General features: G+C 45.4%; 1 protein-coding gene across 3 annotated transcripts in view; it reads right to left on the bottom strand.

The window, feature by feature from the left end:
* Window positions 1–24557, bottom strand: part of KREMEN1 (kringle containing transmembrane protein 1) — a 62521-nt gene that overhangs the window by 4336 nt on the left and 33628 nt on the right. The window contains exons 4-8 of one of the 3 annotated variants that reach the window (XM_044378986.3): window positions 18212–18336; window positions 13352–13505; window positions 3985–4317; window positions 2446–2693; window positions 1360–1444 (exon numbers count right to left, since the gene is read on the bottom strand). In XM_044378986.3, the coding sequence (XP_044234921.1) occupies window positions 1388–1444; window positions 2446–2693; window positions 3985–4317; window positions 13352–13505; window positions 18212–18336 (917 nt within the window). In that variant the 3' untranslated portion in view covers window positions 1360–1387. The remainder of the gene's footprint in view (window positions 1–1359; window positions 1445–2445; window positions 2694–3984; window positions 4318–13351; window positions 13506–18211; window positions 18337–24557) is intronic. The other 2 variants (XM_026484730.4, XM_026484731.4) reach the window with 2 other exon arrangements.

The following is a 24557-nucleotide window of genomic DNA, read 5'->3' as shown; positions in this document are numbered from 1 at the left end:
TCCGTGGGTTGGAAACGCAGCGGCACAGATTCCAGCTCAGTATAACAAAGAACTTTCTAACTGGAAGAGTTATTCAAATCTGCAAGGGGCTGACCTGAGAGAAGAGGAGTTTACAAATTCTTTTTTTTTTTTTTTTTTTTAATAGGAGAACTCTTTCTTCAAATGACATTTACCTGGAAGCCCCCTTGATTAAAACAAGATAAAGCCAAAGTCTCTCTGCTTGAGGCACGTCCTGCCTTACCGCCAACAGGTACCCCTGTCCCCCCACGTCGGCCCCCCTGGGGCTGCTTGGCGGGGAAGCTGCCGAGGGACTCCAGTGTCACACGGGAGTCAGACATGCCCTGTGGGGCCCTGGTGTGCGGTGAGAAAGCCTCCTGCTCTCATGCTGCACCTGACAGGCTTTCCCAGACCGTGTGAATTATGACTTCAATATATAGATATATGTACACTGCAGCTCAGGCACGAGCTCAGTAAACATTAAAAAAAAAGACACCGTTTCCCCTGAAAAATGTAAACTGCAGTGTAGGGAAGCCTAAAAGGGCAGCCTTCACAAAGCAATGGAGGAGCTGGCATTTCACGTATTAAAAATTCTGTGGCAAAGGGCAAGTGAGAAGGTCAGGAAAAAGGTGGATGTATAAGACACAATGCTCAGGAAAGGCCTTGAAATACAGAGAGCTCAATAAAACTGGGGGAGCAAAGGAGCAGAGAGAGCCCGGACGGGGAGCCACAGGAAAGACAGAGTAGGGGGGGTCTCGAAAAAATCAGAGCTCTTCTCTGGAAGTGCACAAACATCAGTAGCACAGATGACTGCCTGCTTTCCTGGAAGGCGGGACTGTTAAAACGAGGAGCAAAGTTACAGAAAGAAATACCTTTTTTCCATATCAGTCAGAATTGAAGGATGAAGCTTCTTCATTGTTTTTAAATAATTATTAAGCAATCGCTAACAAAATGTTAGGCTTCTCTTCCTAAGAATGTTTCCCAATTTCTAGAAGGCATTAGGAAATAGGCATGGTAGTGTCTTAGAAATCTTTGCTCTAAGGTGAAGATCTCTTTAAGGGGCCAGCACAAGTCAAAAATTGGAAACTGTTGCTTTTTATGCCCAGACTGTTTCAATCCTCCTTGAAATCACATCCTGTGAGCCAGGAGCAAACACAATCCCTCAAACCTTGGAGAGATTTGTCCAGTTGTACATTTCACTCTCCAGAGAATGAGGAATGGGCGCTGCCTTGTGGTCCCTCGGACTAAGGGCTTTGGCATCGTGTTCTGATGCTACAATTGTCCCCGGACAAATGAAGCACAGTAGAAAAGGAGTTCTGAGCCTTCCCCTCCTGGAATGAGGCAGCTTTCTCTTGTACTCACTTGAATGTGACGTGCAGAAGGATCTTTGCTACAATGGCTGTGACTGTAAGGATGAGGAGAGTTGCCAGGCCATACACTGTCCATCCTGCAAGTACAAAAGACAGGGTTTCTTGGACCAGTTTGAGCTCTGTTTTTAGAAGGAGGTCTGCTGGAAGGCCCGAGTGAACACCGGAAGCTCAGAGACATCCGGCTGAGGAGCCGCCTATAGTGGGGGCAGCCGCCAAACGCAGCTGAGAGCTGGGTGGGCAAGGAGCCCCAGGCCTTCTGAGCACCTCGCCTTGCTCTAGAGTTCCCTCTTGGAGAGAAGCGGGCAGTGTGGTCCAGAGTGCATTCAACTTGGGAGGTGAAAGGAGTGGTATATATGATGTCTTTACCACTGGAATCACTGTGCAATCACAGATGAGTTATATAAACTCTTCGGGCCTCAGTTTCCTCATCTGAGGAAAGAGATGTGTGACCTGTGAAATCCTACCAGGATGTAAAAACTAGCAACGCGGAGCAAGCACTGGAGGCACTCTTCTCCCTGACCTGGGTGGGCCCTGCGGGGAAACCCCGAGGCTAGATCTTCCCAGACAGAAAAGAGAATATGGAAGGATGTAGCCAACCAAGTTAGCCAGCTCCAGCCACAGACATTACCTCCCGTCCACCCCTCTCGAGCATGACTTTTCTTCTAGCTCTTGTCACTACATGACCTGCTATTTTGCTTCTTGTCTTTCTCCTCCCACGTACAAGCCACAGGAGGGCAGGATATTGTTTGATTCATTCTATAGTCCGGTGCCTACGACAGCACCTGGCACCACTGAAGCACTTATGTGTCTTTTAAATGAATGAATGAATGAATGAATGAATGAATGAATAGAGCTCTTGTACATGCCAGTGAATTTAGGGAGCTGCAACTTGGGAGCTCTGGAAAGACATCCTCGAAGTGGGAAAACACTGGCTTAGCTGATTAATCACAATGTACAAAAGGCACATGAGCTGGATCTTTCAAGGTGAGCACTTTCTCCTAAGGACTAAGGAATCAAGCGACTGAGAAAATGTCCCTCAAAGGCCAGGACAGTCACAGAGCCAGTACCCACAACCTGCCTGGGAAGAGCGTGTCTTCTCGAACTGCCAAGAGCACTGCCCTCGAGCCCCGTGGCTCCACCCCTTTGCTGGTGTCTGGGAACTGCTACCTGGGACGGTCTGGGGTGGGTGGCTGGGGCTGGTGGTGATGACGTAGAGGACTTTAGAGGACCGGGCTGCGCTGACGCTGAGGTTGGCCTGCTCCGTGATCACCTCGGCCAGCGTCTGGTTGGCAGTGGGCCTCTCCTGCGGCGGCTCTTCCTTGACAGCTGGAATATCAAAGAAATTAAGAGGGGGGCAGAGCTGATGGCGACAACAAAGAACTCTGGACGAGGAGGCACTGGCTAGGAAGAGAAGGTGTTTTTAGCTGATTCATTTCTGGGTGCAGTTCTCTCCACTGACTCCGCTGGCCCCAAAGCAGAACCTGTCCGGCTCTGGCCCAGAAAGCCTCAGAAGGAAGGAGCTGTCACCTTCTAACCATTTGACTGGTCTCTTTGAGGTCATCCGAGACTGCTTTCTTGTTTCCCCGTGCCTTTTCAGTTATGGCGCCCTCTGCCCAGAATGCCTCCTTCCTTCCTATCTATTGACCCAAATCCTACCTGTTCTCAAGACTGTCTGTCCCACCTGAGGGAAGGCCTCCTCCCTCTGGCTTCCTGTAGCACATGCTGACCGAACTCTTCCCAAAGCCCCTGGCATCTGGGACAAAGACCAGGTCTCAGACGCCCCTGTTTCTCATGTGCTGGCGCACAGATGCGCCCCGCACGTGTGTGTGCACGTCAGAGGGGCACAGAGTGGGCTCCACCTTAGGAGGGTTTTTTGTTGTTGTTTGTTTTCTTCTTTAAAGTTTATTTTTTTTACGTAATCCCTACATCCAACGTGCAGCTCTAACTCACAGCCATGAGATGAAGAGTCATATGTTCTTCCAATGGAGCCCAGTGCCCCTTAGGAGGGTTTGAAGAAAGACGGGAAACTAGTCTTCTGGGATTGGCTGGGATATTGAGAGGCAAGAGGATGGTCCAAATGACCTTTCCTTTCCTTTCTTTTCCTCTCCTCTCCTCTTCTCCCCTCCCCTTCCTTCCTCCCTTCCTCCCTTCCTCCCTCCCTCCCTCCCTCCCTTCCTTCCTTCCTCTTTCCCCCTCCCCTCCCTTCCCTTCCCTTTCCTTCCTTTTTTTAAATGTTATGTAGGTCACCATACAGTACATCATTAGTTTTTGATGTAGTGTTCCATGATTCATTGTTTGCATATAACACCCAGTTCCAAATGACCTTTTTAAAGCCTTCTAATTCTATCAGTTTCAGCTCCTCCTTTCAGGTCTTCTTTCAACCCTGCCATGAAAACTGTCATCAGGACAACTAAAGTAGCAAAATGGACAGGTGTGACCTCTTTTCTGTAAATGTATGCAAGTTTTGAAATGGGAGGTGGGAAAATCCGCAAGTTGAGTCAGTAGCTCCTGACTCGCAGCCCCATCGAGACCCGCCTGAGGCTCGCAGGGGACCACGGCATGCCAGCGGGGCCCGAGCACAGCCTGCAGGGACCCCGAGGAGGCTGGAAAGGGTTACCTTGGTATAAGACAGCAAATCCCTGGGCCTGATTGATGCGATCTGAGAAGAAGTACAAAATGACAAAATCCAGAGAGACATTGAAGGACAGAGGCGGGCGGTTCCTCCCACTGAAACGGACCAGGACGCGGTGGGTGTAGCCGTCCAGCAGCTCCACCATGTCTGCAGAGTCCCTGATGTCAAACAAGGTGAAGCTGAAGTGGATGCGGGAGGCCCCCGGCACGCGGATGGTCCAGTAGCAGACCCTCCCCGTGGCGTAGGTGTCGGGAAAGTCAGGGGAATACACCACTGAGGTCATGGCCGAGTAGTTCCCTCCGCAGGCGCCAACGAGAGCTGTGGGAGACAAAAGGACACCAGCCCTCAGCCTGGGGCACAGCCGCAGGGCTCACTTTCCAACCTGTTTCGAACAAAACTCTTCCTACCTAACATGATCCAATTTGGGATATTGTTTTTCGTCTACAAAACCAGACTGCCTTACGTTTCAGGATCAAATCACAGAATGAATAGCTTAAACCCTGAACAAACGACTGTGGCGGCTCTTTTTTTTTTTTTAACCCGGGAGAACTTAGAATTAGCACACGGCGCGGGGGCTCGGCCTACGTGGGGGCGGCGCTGGAGTCAGACAGTCTGCGTTCCGGACCAGCTGGGCTGTGTGATCCCAGGGGCTGCACTTCACCTCCAGAACTCTTGCCTCTCTCAGTCTGGAGGATGGTGAGACCACCACCTGTTCCTGTACTGCACAAATGCGTGAGGACAGATGAGAGGAAGCACATGAGAACACGGGGCCTCCTTGCAGGGAGGCACTTGATGAGGGAAAGCCGTACAAAGAGAAGGGCTTTACAGCGGCTCGGGCATCCCCGGCACCTCGGGGTGCAATGCTCACGTGAGGGTCCACACGCACTTGCCGAGCAGGAAACCATGGCACAAGAAGCGACTCTCTGCACAGGGGGAAACACAGTGACTCCGATCACTCTGCACGAAGCACATTTGGTTTCTCTGGACTCCCCTTTTGATTGGTGGGTTCAAGGAAGGGGTTACAACCACTTCACTGTATCTTAACCAGTGAAGTGTAAACAAGATCCTGGAAATGAAAGTCCTTGAGAGGGAGTTGAGGACTGGGATTTAAAAAGCTTCCCTTTGGTATGTAGAAAGCAGTAAGAGAATGCTGCTTCCATCGGAACAATGAGAAAAAGCTCAAAACTCTTCTTCAACCCATCAGAAGGCTGAAGCGTCAAGCCAACCAAGAGAATTTAACTCTAAAAAGTAAGAAGACCCTCTGAGGACAGTCAGGCCACACAAAGCGTTTCATCTTTAATGGAGCATGAGAGGAAGAGGTGGCTACCAAAAAAGTAAGAAGAAAGGAGCTAAGAGGCTGAGTGTGGGGTGGCCTGTCAGTCTAGAACGAGCAGGGGCCCGGACACAGCAGGAGTCTACACTCACTTGCAAGCAGTTCTGTGCAGACCCAGTGCCCACAGGAATGCCTGGAATAGGGAAGGAGGCCAAAGAGTCCCCCTGGGTGGCACTCGTACAGGACACCCTCACTGCTATTGGGGGACAGGTGTGAAACACTGCCTACTTCCTGGACCTTCCTCTCAAAAGAGGCAAAAGCTACAGGTGGCTGTGGGAGGAGCAGCAAACGCTCTTGCTCCCAGGGCCACGGAGGGATAGAAGCAAAACCTGTTTGCCTCTGTGGAGGGCGTAGGAGACTCTCTCTTTCCTGCCAAAGTAACCAGGCAGATCCCCTGCCTCTAAGGGAAAAGCAGAGGCAAAAGCCATCAGCCCCTGGTTGCCTTGAGCCCCCACGTCCTGCACCAATGCAAAGCAGAGGTCTGCTGCCCCCACGGGAGGGGCAGGAAATTCTCTCCTTCCAGAGAGTCACCAGGGATACAAGGCAGTGTTTGACCGCTGGCAAGAGAGGGGGTACGTGGGAATGCTGAAAAGGCCCCACCTCTGAGGCCCAGTAATGTCCTAAGACTGAGGGTGAGGCAGGAGGCCCAAGAACCCCCCTCAGCTCACCACGAGCACAGTACCAAGTAACAAGCAACGGCAGTCTACCACGGAGGGAGGGAATGAGTGCAGAGAAGGAGGCACGTAGGAACTACTCAAAGCCGATGGTGGAACAGAAACAAAAAACCCAATGGTATCCCAGGCTCTACATTAAGCACAAGGTAAGAGCAGCCTATTGCTGGAAGAATTTGAAGCCTGGTACAACGAGGGTAAAGACAGAAACAATAATACCCAAACCCAGCTCATCTGATATAGTGGCTCAGTCCCCACACCAAACACGTCTGCCCACTTCCAGGTGTAAATTCTATTTACTCAGTGTGTACTGTCTTCTACACACAGCGTATGGCAGTCAACAAAATATTACCACACACACATGAAACACGCACACAAGGAAGGAAAGAAGAGGCAGCAACAACAATAAAAAGCACTCATCACAAGCAATAAGACGATCTACAGGATTAGACTCAATAATGATGTAGCTCTTAGAGCTATTAGACAGGGGCCACATGATTAATACAATCAAGATCTGGTGGAAAAGACGGACAGCGTGCCTGAACAGACTGGAAATTCCAGCAGAGACACGGAAACTAAAAAGAGTCAAATGTAAATGTTAGAAATAAAACAACATCAGAGGTGAAGAATTTCTTTGATGGCTTTATAAACAGACTACACACCGCTGAGGGAAGACTCAATAAATCTGAAAACAGGTCAATAGAAATCATCCAAAATGAAACAAAGAGAAAAAAAAGAAGCCGGGGGGGGGTGGTGGAGACTAAAACCTGAACAGAACATCCAGTAGCTGTGGGACAGCACCAAATGATCTGACAACTAGAGTTCCAGGAAGAGAAGAAAAAGAGAAGGGGGCAGAAGAAATACTAGAAGAGATAATGGTTAAGAATGCTCCCAAGTCAGTGAAAGGTGATCTAAGAATCTCGGCAAATAGCAAGCAAATAAATTTAAGAACAAAAATTAAAAAGCAAACAAAACAAACAAAAAACACACCTAGACACATCATAGTCAAATGCTGAAAACCAAAAACGAACATGAAATCCTGAAAGCAGGCAGAAGGGAAAAGGTGATATACAGGGAACAAAGAGCAGATGTCTCTAGAAACGGCTGATACCGAAAGAAAAAAAAAATTTCAGCATAGAATTCAATATCCAGCAAAAACATTTTTCTACAATGAAGGTGAAATATGGCTTTCTCAAACAAAAGCTGAGAGAAGGCGGCAAATGAGAACATGAAAAGATGTTCAACATCACTGGTAATTATGGCAATGCAAACGGAAACCGCAATGAGTTACCACCGTGCACCTGCTAGAATGGCCAACACTAAAAAAACAGACTATACAAAGGGCAGGAGAGGGTGCAGAGCAACTGGGAGTCTCCCGTAGTGTCCGTCAGAATGCAAAATGATAGCCACTTTGGAAAACAGTCAGCAGTATCTTCTGAAGCCAGAGACGCACTTAGCGTATGATCCTGAAACCCTACTCCTGGGTATTTAGCCAGGAGAAGTGAAAGCACATGTTCGGGTGCACACCTGTGCACACGGGTTAAGGGCAGCTTCGGAGCATCTTTATTGCAGACAGACCGATGTTTATCAGTGGATAAAGGCATGAACGAATGGTGATATATTGGCACAAAGACATGCTTCTTAGTGCTAAAAAGGAGCTGTGGAAACAGTCATGGGTGAATCTCAAAAGCATGACACGAAGTGAAAGGAGCCAGAAACAAATGGTTAAGTACTGTATGGTTCCATTTACAGGACATTCTTCAAAAGACAAAACTATACAGACGGAATACAGATCAGTGGTTGCTAAGGGCTGGGGGCAGAGAGAGGATTGACCACAGAGGGGACAAGAGATCTTTTCGAGGTGATGAAAATGTTCTGTATTTTGACGGTGTGTGTATTTGTCAAATCTTGTCGAAGTGTTCAACTAGAACGTTGATTTTTACTTTACCAAATTAGACCTCAATAAACCTAAATTTTTTAAAAAGGGAAGCAGTAGAGAAAGATTCCATAGGTAACCCTCCTGACTTTCCCACATCCTAACTGTGAATTGGAACAAGATAACTTCTGTATATTTCAGTTTCCTCATCCATAAAATGAAAATACTAATAGTTTCTCCCTTATGGGGTTTTACAAGAACTAAAAGGAGTTGATCTATGTAAAGTGTTTAGGATAGGATCTGGCCCATAGTGTAAGCTCAGTAAGTATTAGCTGTACTGTTATTATTTGTAAAGAACCCAGTGTTCAGGTTAAACTGATATTTTAACAGCAAAGGCAGACCTTAAACTTAGAACTTTCGATTTCCAGATGCGTGCCACGCAGACAGCAGATTCAGTTAGGCAATTTTTAGAGCAAACACATGACATCTATGATAGATTATTAAAATTCGGTGATAATTCAACAGGAAACTTGAAATTTAGGGATATATGCAAGATCTCCTTTTTGAAGGGGAGATTAGCCTGCCACATATAACCTGGGCAGGTGGGAGCCCTGAAACAGCCCTGGGCAAAACCTCCGGTGGCGGAAAGCCAGTGTCTTCCTGCCCTCTTTGATTTAGCACCTCCACCCGCCTCAATATGAGCTAAGTCAGTTTCTTCAGGAGCAGACGTCAGGCACCAGCGGGAACAGCCAGCCTTCCCCAGATGCAGCTGAGTGCTCTGCTTCTGGACGTGAACGATACTGGCATGTCTCAGGAAGCAAACCTTAACCAAACGGGTCCCAGCCATGAATCAGATTCCACTGGACTGGCACACGGAAAAGGAGAAGAGTATTACCACCTTTCATCAGTTCTAAGGGGAACATTTTAATCTTTCAGACTGGAATGCGTCTGTCAACCAATGCATGTCACTGTTTAACCGGAAGTATTTTTTCCCTCAGTGATGCGTACAATGATGGTGCATCTCACGACTGATAGCATCTGGGAGTCTGTGAAGTATAATTACTAATGCAATCCTAGTGGTCACATCCTACTGGATCTCAGGCCCTCGATATTTTTTACCATTAATCTCTTTTCTTTCTGCTAAAATATAAGTTCCATGAGAGAAGGATCTCCATCTGTGGGACGTTGGGCAAGCAACTGAACTTTTATGAGCCTCTGTTTTCTCTTCAGGCAAATAAGGATAATAGTACCGGCTTCACAGTATAATTAAGGGAGAGGATGCATGGAAAGGAAATAGCACAATGCCCTAAAAAATACACGTGCTCGACTAATGTTACAGAGTAAGACCCAATCCACACAACTCACTTCTCCCTTCAGTGCCTAGGAGCTGAATGGGGCCCAAGAGGCCAGCCTGGGCAGTGTCTGTAACCTACTGTTGGCTCCAGACTCTCTGATCTTTTGTTTGGTTCTGTTAATGCAATAAATTAAATTCTGGGGGTAGCAGATGCTCTGAAGCTTCTGAGTGCCACATTTATACACAGGCCACGACCTACTTCACATCCTCCCGGAGCTCATGAGAGCTGGCGAGAAAATCAGCCATATGGCCTATGACAAGTTACTTGATGTGGCAATGATGACCGAGCAGACGGCTGCCTCCGTAGTCTCTCCGCTGAGGTGCAAATGTAGCCTAAGAGCCGCTCGAGCTGAGGAGCCTGGAACCCCCTGCTGCAAGGAGCAGAGAACAGGAGGACCTCACTGACATCCTGAATGCGAGCCAGGTTCCAGCCACACTGGTAGCAGAGCCTGGTATTCTGGGAAACCATCGCCTGGTCCCTTTCTCACCATCTAACTTCTCCAGTCTCTTCAAAGAGACATCTCCGTCCTCCCAAATTGTGGGACAGTCTGTAGTCACCATCTGCAAAATGCTCAGCTTTATCCAATGGATCACAAAGACTTCACGAGGCAGTACTCGTGCTACTTAGACGATTTTCCCCTCCAGCAGGGAAACTTCACAGATGATTTCTACAGGGTGGCATTCTGTACCTTTCTTTGCAGAGCTGAGGGGTGGGGGTTACTGGAGCAGCCTGCTGTCTGGGGACTCTGCCAGTTGACACGCACCAGGGCCTCTGGAGACTGGAGCTTCTCCGAATGCCCACCTCCTCAGTCCCTGAAGGAATGGAAGCCTGAGAGGGCACTTCTGGACAGCTGCAGAAGGGGCCAGTTTGATAATAATCAGAGCCCTGGGCCCACCCTGTTCACATGCTTTTAGAGCATTAAATTGGACCTGTTATCATGACCTGTCTTATTATTCTTAATAAAAGGGATTCTGGCTGCTGAAAACAGAAAAATAAAAATCGTGGCAAACCTGGGTTTGAGGTCTGGATTTGGCTCTTATTAACTTGGACAAATTATTTTCTCTTTTGACCTGCACACGGTTTTCTTATCAACAGGGCTGTTGCGAGTATTAAATAACATAAAATAAACAAAAGCACCCGGCATCCAGGCTAGCACACGGCAAGTGCTCAATGGATAGCAGTTATTTTCATTATAATTAATTCATCTCACTGCACCTTTGTGTGAGGCCCGGTACTATCTCCTAGATACATTTCCGGTACCAAAGATGATGCGTGGTACAGGACTGACTTTAAAGCTAATGATTTCCATCGGACACCTCCGGTATAGGCACTGCACTACCTAAAACATCATCTTATCTGCCACACAGCAGACACTCAATAAAAATGTGCTAAATGAGTGATTACCATATAGAAGTATTCTATTTTTTAACTGACATAAAATCCACCATTGTAACAATTTTAAAGCGTACAGTTCACCGGTAGGTGTTATATTCCCAATGTGGCATAACCACTGACATCCGATTCCGGCACGTTTTTATCACCCCAACTAGAAAAGCCGTACCCACTAAGCAGCACTTCCCACCCCTTCTCTCTCCTCAGCCCTTGGCGACCATTAATCTGTCTTCTGTCTGTATGGATTTGCCTGTTCTGGACGTTTCCTATACACGGAATCATAAATATGTGGCCTGACGTGTCTGGTTTCTATCACTTAGCATCATGTTTCCAAGGTTCATCCATGTTCTAGTGTGCATCAGTACTTCGTCCCTTTTTGTGGCTGAGTGATATTCCATTGGGTGGATAGAAGACGTTTTGTTGATCCATTCTTCAGTCGATGGACGTTTGGGTTGGTGCCACTCTGGGGGCTATTGTGAACAGCGTTGCTGTGAATGTTCCTGTACAAGTTTTTGTGTGAACATATGTTTTCAGCTCTCTTGGGTATATAACTACGAGTGGAATTGCTGGGTCATAAGGTAATTCTGCTTCACGTTTGAGAAACTGCCAGACTGTTTTCCAGAGCAGCTGCACCATTTAACATTTCCACCAGCAACGTATGAGGGATCCAATTTCTCTGCATGCTCACCAACATCTATTGTCCAGTAAAAAAAATTAACACTGTGTTCTGTTTAAAGTAGGAAAACAAGTAGCAAACCCACACACCCTACTTTTTTTTTCTTTACTGTCTAATCCCATGGCTTGTTGGCCGTGTGAGCCCTGGCAAGATATCTATCCTCTTCATGTGCTAGGAGTCTCTTCTGTAAAATGAGTGATGATAATGCCTTCCTCAGATGGCTGCCAGGAGGACCTAATTTGTATAGATCGATAATTCGTATAAAGCCTTAATACACACTAGGTAGTCAATGTTTATTTCCTTTCTTTCTTTCACTCAGCAGTAGACCAGGCAATTTGTAAGCTCCGCAAACATACTCTCCTGGACTAGGGTGTCAAGCCAGAGGATCTTATAGTAATGGACTTCGGAAGTGAAAACTTAAACAGAAGTGTAGGGCGTATTATCTGCCAACCATTCTTAAATGTTAGGCAAGTTTCAGTCTTTAGCTTTAACAGAGATACGCAACTGAGTATGTGTCTTGACGTAACAGGATGTATAGGGAGCCGCTGGCAGTCTCCAGTGGGCAGACTCAACTAAAAAGACCAACAGATGACCATGTGAGTTCTGCTTGCCAGTCCCAAACACACACTTCTGACGACATCTAAGCTATAAACTGCGAAAGGCTCAGTTATAACCCTGGGCTGGCTTTACAGTCACCATATGTAGTAGCTGAAGTGTGTTCTCCAAAGAAGACATGTTCCATGCCTGGTAGCTGTGAATGTGACCTGATTTGGAAATAGGGTCTTTACAGATGTAATCAAGCTAAATGAGGCCATACTAGGTAAGAGTGGGCCCTAAATCCAATGGCTATTGTCCTTATAAGGAGATACAGAGAAACACGGAGGCACAGATGGACAGACGGACGATGGCCATGTGAAGGAGGAGACAGAGATCGCAGTGATGCAGTTACAAGTCACGGAATGCCAAGGACTGCCGGCAATGGCCAGAAGCTCTGAAGAGGCAAAGGATTCTTCCCTGCAGCCTTCAGAAGGAGCACGGCCCTGACAACACTTCGATTTTGAACTTCTAGCCTCCCAAACTACAACAGAAGAAATTTCTGTTGTTTTAATGCTCCCAGGTTGTGATTATTTGTTATGGCCGCCCTAGGAAGCTAATACAGCATGTGACATTTCTACTTGAAACTGAGCCACCCGGTCAGGTTGAGATGTCAGAGTATATCTACTCTACCCTAATGACTAACAAAGACCTATGGACTCTATAATATATCTTAGTAACCTCAAGGCTTTCCTTTTGTTTGTCTCACTTGTGACAAGCTACTCTCTACCATTTCTTCCAAAATCTGGCACTACATTGGTTCTATGGCTCTCACAAAGTCTTACTACCACTGAATGGATGTGGGGGGGGGGGGGTGGTTGTGAGGAGGGACCGGGTAGGCCAGTGGTTAGAACCAGATACGGGAGAGGTCAAGGCCCCAGACCCATACCCCATCCATAGCGCACCCTGCCCCTAGCCAGCATCTCACAGATGTGGTGGGTCAGACAGAAGACTGGTCAGGGCACACTCAGTATCAGGCCTGGAAGAACAACTTGAAGCATATGCTCTCTTCTCAGCTGCAACACTCTAAGATCCCAAATGCCAAGGAAAACATTAAAGGGTTTGGAAATCAAACAATTAAAATAAGAGGACCTTAAGGCTAATACTGAACAGCTATACCAGTGTCTGTGTTAAGTTGCAAAGGTCATCTTTTCTAGGTTGCCTAAGTATCCTGTGACAGGCCTCATCTCTTCAGAGCACATGGCACAACTGTAATTAATTACTTGTTAAAAGTTGTCCTTCCTTTTAGAGGACAGGGACTGAGTCTTCTTGGTCAGTGTTGTATCCCCAGTGTCTGGTCAGGGCCTGGCCTGCAGGAGCTTAATAAGTATTGGCACATGAATGAATGAATGAATGAATGAACGAACGAACAAACGAGAGGAAGGCTGGTCAGGTTGTTTCTCTGGCACAAGCGTTCCTGTGTCTTGGGCAGTAACAGGCACAGGACATACTCACTGTCAAAGAGGATGATCCTGCCGTCGCCACCACAGGGCTGGGTGTGATCCCCGAAGCAGACGCTGTTGCACTCGGTACTGGCTGCCTCCCCGTACTTCCAGTAATCAGGATTGTTTCCACAGAAGCAAGCATAGCCCGACTCCATCCCAGCAAACTGTCACAGTAGAGAAACAGCACTTGGTAAGTGTTAGTCTGGGGTGTCAGCTGGCCTGAAGGAGCTTGGCAGGGTCAGCCCCCAACCTTACCCACTGGGTCCCTCTTCCCGGGGCCTCTCCGTCGCTCCACTCTACTCTCTTAGGTATATATGTAGGAGCGGAATTGCTGGTTTAAAAGGTTATGTTTAACTTTTTGAGAAACTGCCAAACTCTTTTCCATAGCAGCTGTTTTAGCTGTGCCATAGCACTATTTTACATTTCCATCAGCAAAGTGTGAGGATTCCAATTTCTCCACATCTTCACCGATGCTTGTTTTGTCTTAAAAAAAAATTTTTTTTTAATTATAGCCATTGGTTATTTATTGTGTGTGTGATGTGGTATCTCCTTATGGCTTTGATCTGCATTTCCCTGAAGACTAATCATATGAGCATATTTCCATGTGCTTATTGGCCACTTGTGTGTCTTCTATAGAGAAATGTCTATTCAACTCATTTGTCTATTTTTTAATTCAGTTGTCCTTTTATTGTCAAGTTGTAAGAGATCTTTATATACTCTGGACATTAAATCCTTATTCGGATATGATTCACAAATATTTTTTCCTATTCTGTGAGTTGTTTTTTCATTTTCTTAATAGTGTCCCTGACACACGAAAGTTGAAAATTTATTTACTGGGTAGAGGGGTAGTAAGATTTGGACCGCGTACCACTGTTTGCTAACTCCTGATCTATGCGACTATTCTTATGCCAATACCACTCTCTTGATTACTATAGCTTTATAGAAAGTCTTGAGGTCAGGCAAGATGAGTCCTCTGAAGTTGATCTTTTTCAAAACTGTTTTGGTTATTCTAGGTTCTCTGCCTTTCCATGTAAGTTTTAGGATCAGCTTAACAATTTCTTTAAAAAAAAGTATCATTTTGATTGGGATTGCATTGAATCTGTAAGTCAATCTGGGAAAAGCTGACATTTTAACAATATTAAGTCTTCCAGTCCATGAACAATGTCTGTATTGTTTTAAAGATTTATTTATTTTAGAGACAGAGAGAGAGCGAGTGGTGGGGAGGGGCAGAGAGAGAGGGATAGAGAGACTCTCCAGCAGACTCCCTGCTGAGTGAGGAGCCCGATGTGGGGCTCAATCCCAAGACCCTGAGATCATGACCTGAACCCAAATCAAGAGTTAGACACTTAACCAACCGAGCCACCCAGGTGCCCCACAATGTCTGTATTTCTTTTTATTTAGATCTTCTTTAATTGTCTCTTGCAATGTTATGCAGTATTTGGGATATAGGTCTTTAATATCCTTTGTTAATTCTGAGATTATTTATGCTATCGTAAATGGAATTTAAAATTTTTATTTTCCAATTGTTCACTACTAGTACATGCAACTGATTTTTGTACAAGACCTTATAACATGCAACCCTGATAAATATACTTATTATTTCTAATAACTTTTATGTGGAATTGTCTACATACATGATCATGTTGTCCATAAATTAAAAAAAAAATGTCCTCCTTTCCAACCTACATGACTTTCTTTTTCTAAATGCTTTATTTCATTAGCAAGGATCTCCAGTACAGTGTTGAATAGAAGAGGTGAGAACGGGCATCATTGTTTTTTCTTGATTTTAAGTAGAAAGCACTGAATCTTTCATCATTGAATATGATGGTAGCTTTAGATTTTTTGATAGCGGCTTTTTTTTTTTTTTTACAATTTATTTTATTTATTTTAGAGGGGGAGGGGGCAGAGGGAGAGAGAATCCCAAGCAGGCTCTACTCCCAGCATAGTGCCCAACATGGGACTCGATCTCACAACCTGAGCCAAAATCAAGAGTCGGACATTTAACCAACTGAGCCACCTAGGAGCCCTGATTTTTTGATAGCTGTTCTTTTTTTTTTTTTTTTAAGATTTTTATTTATTTATTTATTAGACAGAGACAGCCAGCGAGAGAGGGAACACAAGCAGGGGGAGTGGGAGAGGAAGAAGGAGGCTTCCAGCAGAGGAGCCTGATGTGGGGCTCGATCCCGGAACGCCGGGATCACGCCCTGAGCCGAAGGCAGATGCTTAACGACTGCGCTACCCAGGCGCCCCTGATAGCTGTTCTTAATCAGGTGAGGAACTTCCATTCTATTCCTAGTTCGCTGATGACTTTTATCATTAATGGGTGTTGTGTTTTCTCAAATGCTCTGGCTGTATTTTTATTTTTTTATTAAAGATTTTTATTTATTTATTTGAGAGCTTGAGAGCAAGAGAGATCACAGAGGGAGAGGGAGAAGCACTCGCTGTCGAGCAGGGAACCCGATGAGTGGCTTGATCCCAGGACCCTGAGATCATGACCTGAGCCGAAGGCAGACACTTAACCTACTGAGCCACCCTGGCGCCCCTGTATTTTTATTTTGAAATAATATAAACCTACAGAAGAGTTGTAAGAACAATACAAAGAACTTTCCTATCCCTTTTACCTAGAGACCCCCATTCAAGCTGACAACTGCCTGAATCATATACTTCGTAGAAAAGGACCTAATCCAGGATCACAGATGTACTTAGCTGTCGGGTCTCTTTAGCCTTCTCCCATCAGGAACAGTTTGTCAGTCCTTTCTTAACCTTTGTGACCTTAACATTTTTGAAGAGTAGAGGCCAGTCATCTTGCAGAATGTCCCTTGTTTTGGGTCTGCCTAATGTTTCATTGCAATTAGATTCAGATTATGCATTTTTGGCAGAAATATCACCAAAGTGATGTTACGTTCTTAATAGGTCAGGTGGGATACAATGCCTAGGTTTCCTGTGACTGGTGATACTAACTTTGAGCATTTGAGTAAGGTAGTGTATGCCAGTTTTCTCCACTGTAGAATTCCTTGTTTTCCCTTTACAGTATTTTGTGGGGTGATCTTTGAGGCTATATAAATATCCTGTAGCTCTTGCAACTTTCACCCACTGGTAGAGGAGGTCATGGGATATTTGCATACCTTGATATTTGTTCTCTGAATCAATTATCACTAGGAGAGTTGCCAAAAGGAGAATTTTCTAATCCTATCATTTCTTCTACATTTGTTAGTTGGTATTCTCCTATAAGAAAATGCTTTCTTCTCCTCGTTTATTCGTTTACTTATTTATATCAGTGTGGATTTGTGGATTCTTATTTTATTCAATGGGGCGTATTTATTGTTACCATTTTTTAAAAAAGATTTTATTTATTAATTTGACAGAGAGAGCAAGAGAGCACAACTAGGCGGGGCAGCAGAGGCAGAGGGAGAAGCAGACTCCCCACTGGCAGGGAGCCCGATGTGGGGCTCGATCCCAGGACCCTGGGATCATGACCTGGGCCGAAGGCAGATGCTTAACCATCGGAGCCACCCAGGTGCCCCTGTTATCATTTTTTGTTTTGAAGCTCAAATTGTGTTAGAGTTGGCCAGTGGAGACCCTTCCAGTCGGTTCCTGTGTCCTTTTGACAGCCCTCACCATTCCTTACTTTATTGTACAACACACTTCTTCAGGCTCCTCTTGCACTTTCTCAGGACCAGCTCTAGGAGCAGCAATTTTCTCCAAGGAGTCCTGATTCTTATTTAATGAAGAATAATATCTAGAAACCAAGATCTGAGCACTAAGTGTGCTCTGTGCAACCAGTGTGTCACTGTTCCCAGGTCTTCTCAGTGGACAGAGATAAGAAATACATATGTATATACAAACATACACACGGACCTACAAACATGTTTATATTTATTTCCGTATCTGTCTGTCACTTTCTATATCAAAACCACACACTATACTAATAACTTCAATCCCTATGTGACACTGTTGGCTTCATTTTGGTTTTCCCTGGCTTCCTTCTCTGACAGTGAGAAATCTGGCTCCCATTATCCTCAGTATATTTACTTATATGCTTTGCAAACAACCAATCACTCCATTGTGTTGGGCCACCTGCCTCGCAAAGCCCCTGACCTTGCCAGGCTACTCCCCTTGCTTGGGCCTGATTAATGGCTTTTTCACTAAATTACTAAGGAAGGACAAAAGTAAGGAAGGAAGAAGGAAGGAAGGATATAGCAAACAATAGCATTATTTTTTTTTTAAAGATTTTATTTATTTATTTGACAGAGAGAGAGACAGCCAGAGAGAGAGAGGGAACACAAGCAGGAGGAGTGGGAGAGGAAGAAGCAGGCTCCCAGCGGAGCAGGGAGCCCAATGCGGGGCTCGATCCCAGGACTCTGGGATCACGCCCTGAGCCGAAGGCAGATGCTTAACGACTGAGCCACCCAGGTGCCCCAACAACAGCATTATTGAACCTTAATAGCCAAGAAGTGAACTGCAAATAGAGGAAAGGACAGAAAGAAAAGAAAGCATTTTGTCCAGGCTAGGGCCCCTAATGTAGCAAGGACATAACCACTACCTTGGCCCATTCCCAGATTCCCCGTGAAGCCAGACATGTCCCTGCTCATAACATTCAATGGCACAAGGAAATACATAATTCTGTCAGAGGTCAAATAGGGATACAGATATTGGGGATTTTCCTCTTTTCTCTCCCCATCTTTAGACAAGAATGCTGCCTCACACTCCTGAATGCCAAGCCCCACTCTTCTTCCAGCTCCTCCTTGGCAGAAAAATAGTTACATGGTTTGATAGGTTTTAAAAAAGTATATATATTTTTAAGTTATCTTGGCAGAATGCATTTACATCTTCATGGTTTTCTGCAGATATAGAGCCATAGAATCATTACCTTGAACCTCTGACTCCGACAAAAACTGATGCAGGTTTGTATGGTAAGTTTGTTAGACGTTTTACTGGCGCCAGTTAGAGGAGGTGGGTTTCCATGATCCTTGTAGCAGCCAAGGTTTCCAGGCACTGCAGGAAAAAGGAAAACAAAAGAATTTCACAACATCTGGCTGTGAAACACCAAGAAGGAACAGCAATTTGTGCCAGGTACTTTCATCTCAGCTAATATTTCTACTCCTAAGGTACACATAAATAACAAGCAACGAGTTTTAAAAATGGAAGTCTTAGTGTCTTCGGGCAAATGCCATGTTTCTGTTTTCTTTCTTTTCTTTTTTTTTTTTTTAAAGATTTTAATTATTTATTCGACAGAGATAGAGACAGCCAGTGAGAGAGGGAACACAAGCAGGGGGAGTGGGAGAGGAAGAAGCAGGCTCATAGCGGAAGAGCCTGATGTGGGGCTCGATCCCATAACGCCGGGATCACGCCCTGAGCTGAAGGCAGATGCTTAACCGCTGTGCCACCCAGGCACCCCTCTGTTTTCTTCTGAAGAGTATGTGAGGCCCAGGTCCACCTTTAACTAATCTGTTCAATATTTTTTTTTTTAAGATTTTATTTATTTGACAGAGAGAGAGCGAGCACAAGCAGGGGGAGCAACAGCCAGAGGGAGAGGGAGAAGCAGGCTCCCTGCTGAGCAGGGAGCCCAATGCGGGGCTCAATCCCATGACCCTGGGATCATGACATGAGCCGAAGGCAGATGCTTAACAACTGAGCCACCCAGCTGCCCCGATCTGTTCAATATTGATAGAATTGAGTATTGAAGAGAACTATGAAGAATTTCCTCAAAATAGAGAAGCTGTAATATGTAAATTATGTTTCAGAGTCACTGGAGGGCAGGAAAAGCCTTTGGAAGCCCTTCATCCTATGCCTTGTGCCTCCCCTTGTTTTGTTCTTTGTTTAAGATTTATTTATTTATTTGAGAGAGAGGGAGGAAGAAAGTGTGTGTGAGGGGGGGGGAGGGGCAGAAGGAGAGAATCGTCAAACAGATTCCCAGCTGTGCACAGAGCCCACAGTGAGTCTTTTTTTTTTTTTTTTAATAATGATTTTTTATTATATTATGTTAGTCACCATACAGTACATCCCCGGTTTTCGATGTAAGGCTCGACCACAGTAAGTCTTGATCCCACGATTCATGACCTGAGCCGAAACCCAGAGTTGGACCCTTAACAAACTGAGCCACCCAGGCACCACTCCCCTTGTTCTTTAAAAAACTCCGTAAGGGGGTTCTCCCAAGTGCTTTCAGTGAGTGTATTAGTTTCCTATAGCTGCTGTAACGAATCACTACACACCTCGTGGCTTAACACAGCATAAGTTCATTATGTTCCAGTTCAGGGTGTCAGAAATACTAAATGGGTCTTATGGGACTGAAATCAAGGGGTTGGCAGGGGCTTGTTCCTTCTGGAGGGCGGTGGGGGGTGGGGTGGGGATCAGTTCCTTGCCTTTTCCATCTACTGGAAGGTGCCCCTATTCCTCAGCTTGTGGCAACACCATTCCAGCCTCTATCTCCATCACATCTCCTTCCCTCCCTCTGCTTCCAGCATCACATCACCTTCTCTGACTCTGATCTTCCCGCCTCTGTTACAAGGACCTCTGTGATAACACTGGGCCTACCTGGATAATTCAGGATAATCAACCCATCTCAAAATCCTTAACTTCATCACATCTGCAAATCCCTTATGCCATGTAAGGTAACATATCAAAAGATTCTAGGGATTACAACATAGACATTTTGCGGGGGCCATTATTCAGCCTACCACAGTGAACATACTAGTTTCACAACCACACAATTGGATGGTTTGGTCTAGTAAAAAAAGCTGTATTTGAGAATAAAGAAACCTGAGTATATGTATTAACTGTGGTAGACAGCTCTCAAAGATCCCTGCCTCCTGGTGTTCATGCCATTGTGGAATCCCCTCCTCTTGAGTGTAGGTTGGATTGGTGACTTGCTTTTGACCAACAGAAATGTGATAAAGTTGATGGCATGCCACTTCTGTGATTAGGTCAAGAGACTGTGACTTCTGTCTTGCTAGTGGACTCTCTACCACCTTCTTGGCTTATATACTTGATAGAACAATATGCCATGTCAGAGAGGCCATGTGGCAAAGAACTGAAGGTGCCCTTCAACCAAAGCTAGCAAGAAACCAAGACTTGCAGTTTCTGCAAAGACTGAATCCTACTAACAACTAAGTATATTCTTCCCCAGTGGAGCCTTCAGATGAGACCCCAGTCCTGGCAGATGCCGTGATTGCAGCCTTGTAAAAAACCTGGAAGCGGAGGAACCAGCTAAGCCATTTCCAGATTTCCTGACCCATAGAAAGTGAGACAGTAAGTGTGTGTCATTTTAAGTGACTAAGTTCTAGAGTAGTTTGTTGTACAGTAACAGATAATTAATACACCTACAGAATACATACTAAATACATGTTGAATGAAGGAATGAATTGATTGTAGGCCATGGACAAATCAACCTCTCTGGACCTTAGCTTTCCATCTGTGTTATTAATTTATGAATCGCTCTACTATCAGAAGGAGCCCTTTCCCCTACTTTCTCTGTTTGGCTCCTCACAGTTTATGTAACTGAAGATATAACAGGACGTGAATGAGGCTTGCTCCTAGAAGCCTTCTAGGTCAGTGAAGAGTCATACGTTTTCCAATTCCAAAGTGAGCCATACAGACTCCCCGAGAGCATTTTTCCTTTAAGACTAGAAAACAGAGGGGCACCTGGATGGCTCAGTCAGTTAAGCATCTGCCTTCAGCTTGGGTCGTGATCTCAGGGTTCTGGGATCGAGCCCTGCTTCAGGCTCCCTGCTCAGTAGGAAGTCTGCTTCTCTCTCTCCTTCTGCCTCTCCCCCAGCTTGTGGTCTCTCTCATTTGCTCACTCTCTCAAATAAATAAATAAAATCTTTTTAAAAAGGACTAGAAAACAGGGGTGCCTGACTAGCTCAGTCAGTGGAATGTGTGAGTCTTGATTTTGGGGTTGTGGGTTCAAGCTCCACGTTGGGTGTGGAGATTATTTAAAAATAAAATCTTAAAAAAGAAGACTAGAAAACAGCATAGTCTGGTTTAAGAACCTTTACATCCACATTAGCCTGTTGGCATATAAAAATATCTGTGTGTATCTGTGTGTATGTACATACACATACTTTTAAATTTCTCCTACCATTTCTAATATCTAACCAGTTCCTGTTAAATTGGCAGGAAGTACCACTGCTAACCCAAAGAGTCACCCTTCCCCCTCCAGCCAAGTGGTTACCCTTCTCCCTTGCGTCACACATGGTTCAAATATAACAAATGTGGCTCACCACACAAATGTTAAAATGCATCTTTTGGAAACAAACCAAATCTCTATAGTGGTGAATGTAAACAGAAAAGCTCTAGGCAGTAGGAGGCTGGTGTTCAGTGGGAGCCTGGCTTGGGAATGGCTGGGTTTTAGAGTTTAAACAAATGCAGTGAGTTAAGCATCTCTAGTCAGGAGCATATCCTATAAGCCGAGTTTGTTAAAGGGACCTTGCATATGGAAACCCGAGCCATGCATTCAATGGTTCTTAATAAGAACTACTCAATCGTCACCATCCTGGCCATTTACTCTGATTTTTGTCTCATTTATCCTATTATGATCAGAAGTGAGCATGTTATTATGTATTAGTTTATAGAGAGCCCAAGGCACATAATCATAAATGTTAAGATCAGATATAAACAAGGCTATGGGTTGCATTAATGCAGCTGGAACTTATAAGCTTTATTCACAATTTGGTGAGCAAATCCAGGGAGCTCATGTTCCACTGGGGTAGTGAGGTAGATCCCCGGAAGTCAGGCCATACCATGCTGCAGCTCCATCCATCTGATATCAATGGCTGGAGGTATCACGCTTGTTGTGCCCGAGTCAATCGCTTGCCAGACACCACCGAGTCTACCTCCCAAGATACTCCCAAGATGTTTGTCCGTGTCTGTCTCCACACTGCCACCTCCCCAGGTTAGGCTACTGTCTCCTCCCACTTAGACTACTGCATTGGCCTGATATTCCATCTCCCTGTTTCTAGGTGCAGCCTACTCTAGTTAGTACACTGCAACCAAAATAATCTTTTTTTAAATAAAAGATTTTATTTATTTATTCATGAGAGACAGAGAGAGACAGGGAGACAGAGGCAGAGGGAGAAGCAGGCTTCCTGCGCAGGAAGCCTGATGTGGGACACGACCCCAGGACCCTGGGATCATGACCTGGGCTGAAGGCAGACGCTTAACCGACTGAGCCACCCAGATGTCCCTCAGTTTAACCTACTTTAAATTTCTCTTGGTGGCTTGAGGTCATCAAATGTGCTTCTCCGAATGGCCCCAGCCTGGTGTGCTTTTTTACGTGCTTCTGTCTGACTTCAATAGTTAAGCCTGTCCCCTTGGTTATCGCCGAGGCTGTTGGACCCTCAGAACATCGGAACTGAAAGGAGTCTCAGAGAACACCCACTTTGTGCTACTGACTCTGTGTACCCTCTTCTTAATTTGCTGCTGCTTATGCTTACAACAATACTGTCAAGCTGATTAGAATTGTGTGAAAAATAGGAACAGGTAGTTTCTAAAGGGGGGGGGAGCCTCTAGGCTTCCCACTTTCCGGCATCCATACCGTAGCTCAGGAGTTGTTTTTGTACACTTCCGTCCCGGGATGCGGCAATATTCTGATGGGCCCTGGCACTACTGCCGTCGGTTCAAGAGCAGTGAGCATTCTACAGCAATCCCAAACACGAGCTCTAGTGCCAGACAGACCCCAGGGTGAATTCTGGCCCCAGTTTCATCAACAGTGGAATGAGGAGCAATAGGGCCTCAAAGGATTCTTCGGAGAATTAAAATGAGATAATGTAAATAAAGTAAACCCCACAAGGCCTGGCAGGATAATATGTGCCAAATAAACAGTGTTTATTCTCATTACAGTTGACCCTTGAACAGCACGGGATTGAACTGCACGTGTCTATTTATATGTGGATTTTTTTACAGGATTTTCTCTTCCTTATGATTTTCTTAATAACACTGTCTTTTCTCTAGCTTACTCTATTGTAAGAATACAGTATGTAATACATGTAACATACAAAGTCTGCGTTAATTGACTGCTTATGTTATCGGTAAGGCTTCTGGTCAACAGCAGGCTATTAGTAGTTAAGTTTTTGGAGAGTCAAAAGTTATGTGCAGATGTCTTACTGCGCAGGGGGTCAGTGCCCCTAACCCCCACATTGTTCAAGGGCCAACTGTATATATAAATAGGGCTTTCATCATTCACCACACAAACAGAAACAACTTGCTCAGTAATAGAAAACTAAAATAGCATTGAGTTAAAAGGCAAAAATCAAAGGCAGCCACCTCAAAAAACTGGGTTTAATTCCAGATATTAAAACATCGATCTCTTACATCTGGTGAGCACAGAGTACACTTTCACATAAGCATCTCAGGCGGAAATCAAAGCCCTTTGAGGGAGGTGGCACGGATGGGGTTATTCTACGTGACAGGGAAGAAATCAGTCTGGCGAGGTTAAGGGCCTTCCACGGTGGCACAGAAGACGCAACGAGAGAGGACGAGGAAGCTCTGGGGTGGCAGATTCTCACTTTGTGGTTTTGTTCCCTTTGCTCACAGGGCCGGTCTAGGGAACTGAATGGAAGTCAGATTAAAGACTGACTTCTCAAACACATCAGTCCCTCCACACTCTGTGTGCCACAAGGCCAGCCTCGGAGACAGTGGCCAGCCTCTGAGGGGTGCCACTGCCCTCTGACTCGCGCTGGAAAGTGTGGCTCGAAGTCTCGCCGGAGAAGACACGTCATGTAGTCTTCAAAAGCATTACTGGCCAACTGAGTGCATTTCCAGACCGTGTCCCACCCTTCACTCTTCCCAGAAGCAGGGAGGAAAAGTCAATTTGAAAAAGGATATTTGTTCTCAAATTCCTTTTTACTTTCAAGACCACTTTAAAGTCCTGTGGCTTGGTCATGCATTTTTCCTCTTACCAAAGAGGCTTCATCACTTTCAATTTTTTAAAAATCCTCTTAAAATACAAACAGACCCTCTGTTTATCGTAGTTGGTGCTTTAAAATGCATGACAGTTAATTAGCAACATTCTCTTCAGATGTTCAGAGGTCTTGCCAGAGATAAAAGTTTAAGAGGTGGCTGAGGGGAGTTGCTCCTCTATTCAGATTAATCCAGGAACTACTGTTCTTTTACCATCACAAGGAACAGCTGGGAAGCATCCAGGCGAGCTGACTAGCCACCCTTTATACTTGGGTAGGACTGCAGCTTCACTGTGAAGGTGCTATATATACCTCCAT

This window comes from Ursus arctos, unplaced genomic scaffold (assembly GCF_023065955.2).
Source record: "Ursus arctos isolate Adak ecotype North America unplaced genomic scaffold, UrsArc2.0 scaffold_34, whole genome shotgun sequence".
NCBI classification, from domain to species: domain Eukaryota; kingdom Metazoa; phylum Chordata; class Mammalia; order Carnivora; family Ursidae; genus Ursus; species Ursus arctos.
This window is presented reverse-complemented; position numbering and strand designations above follow the sequence as displayed.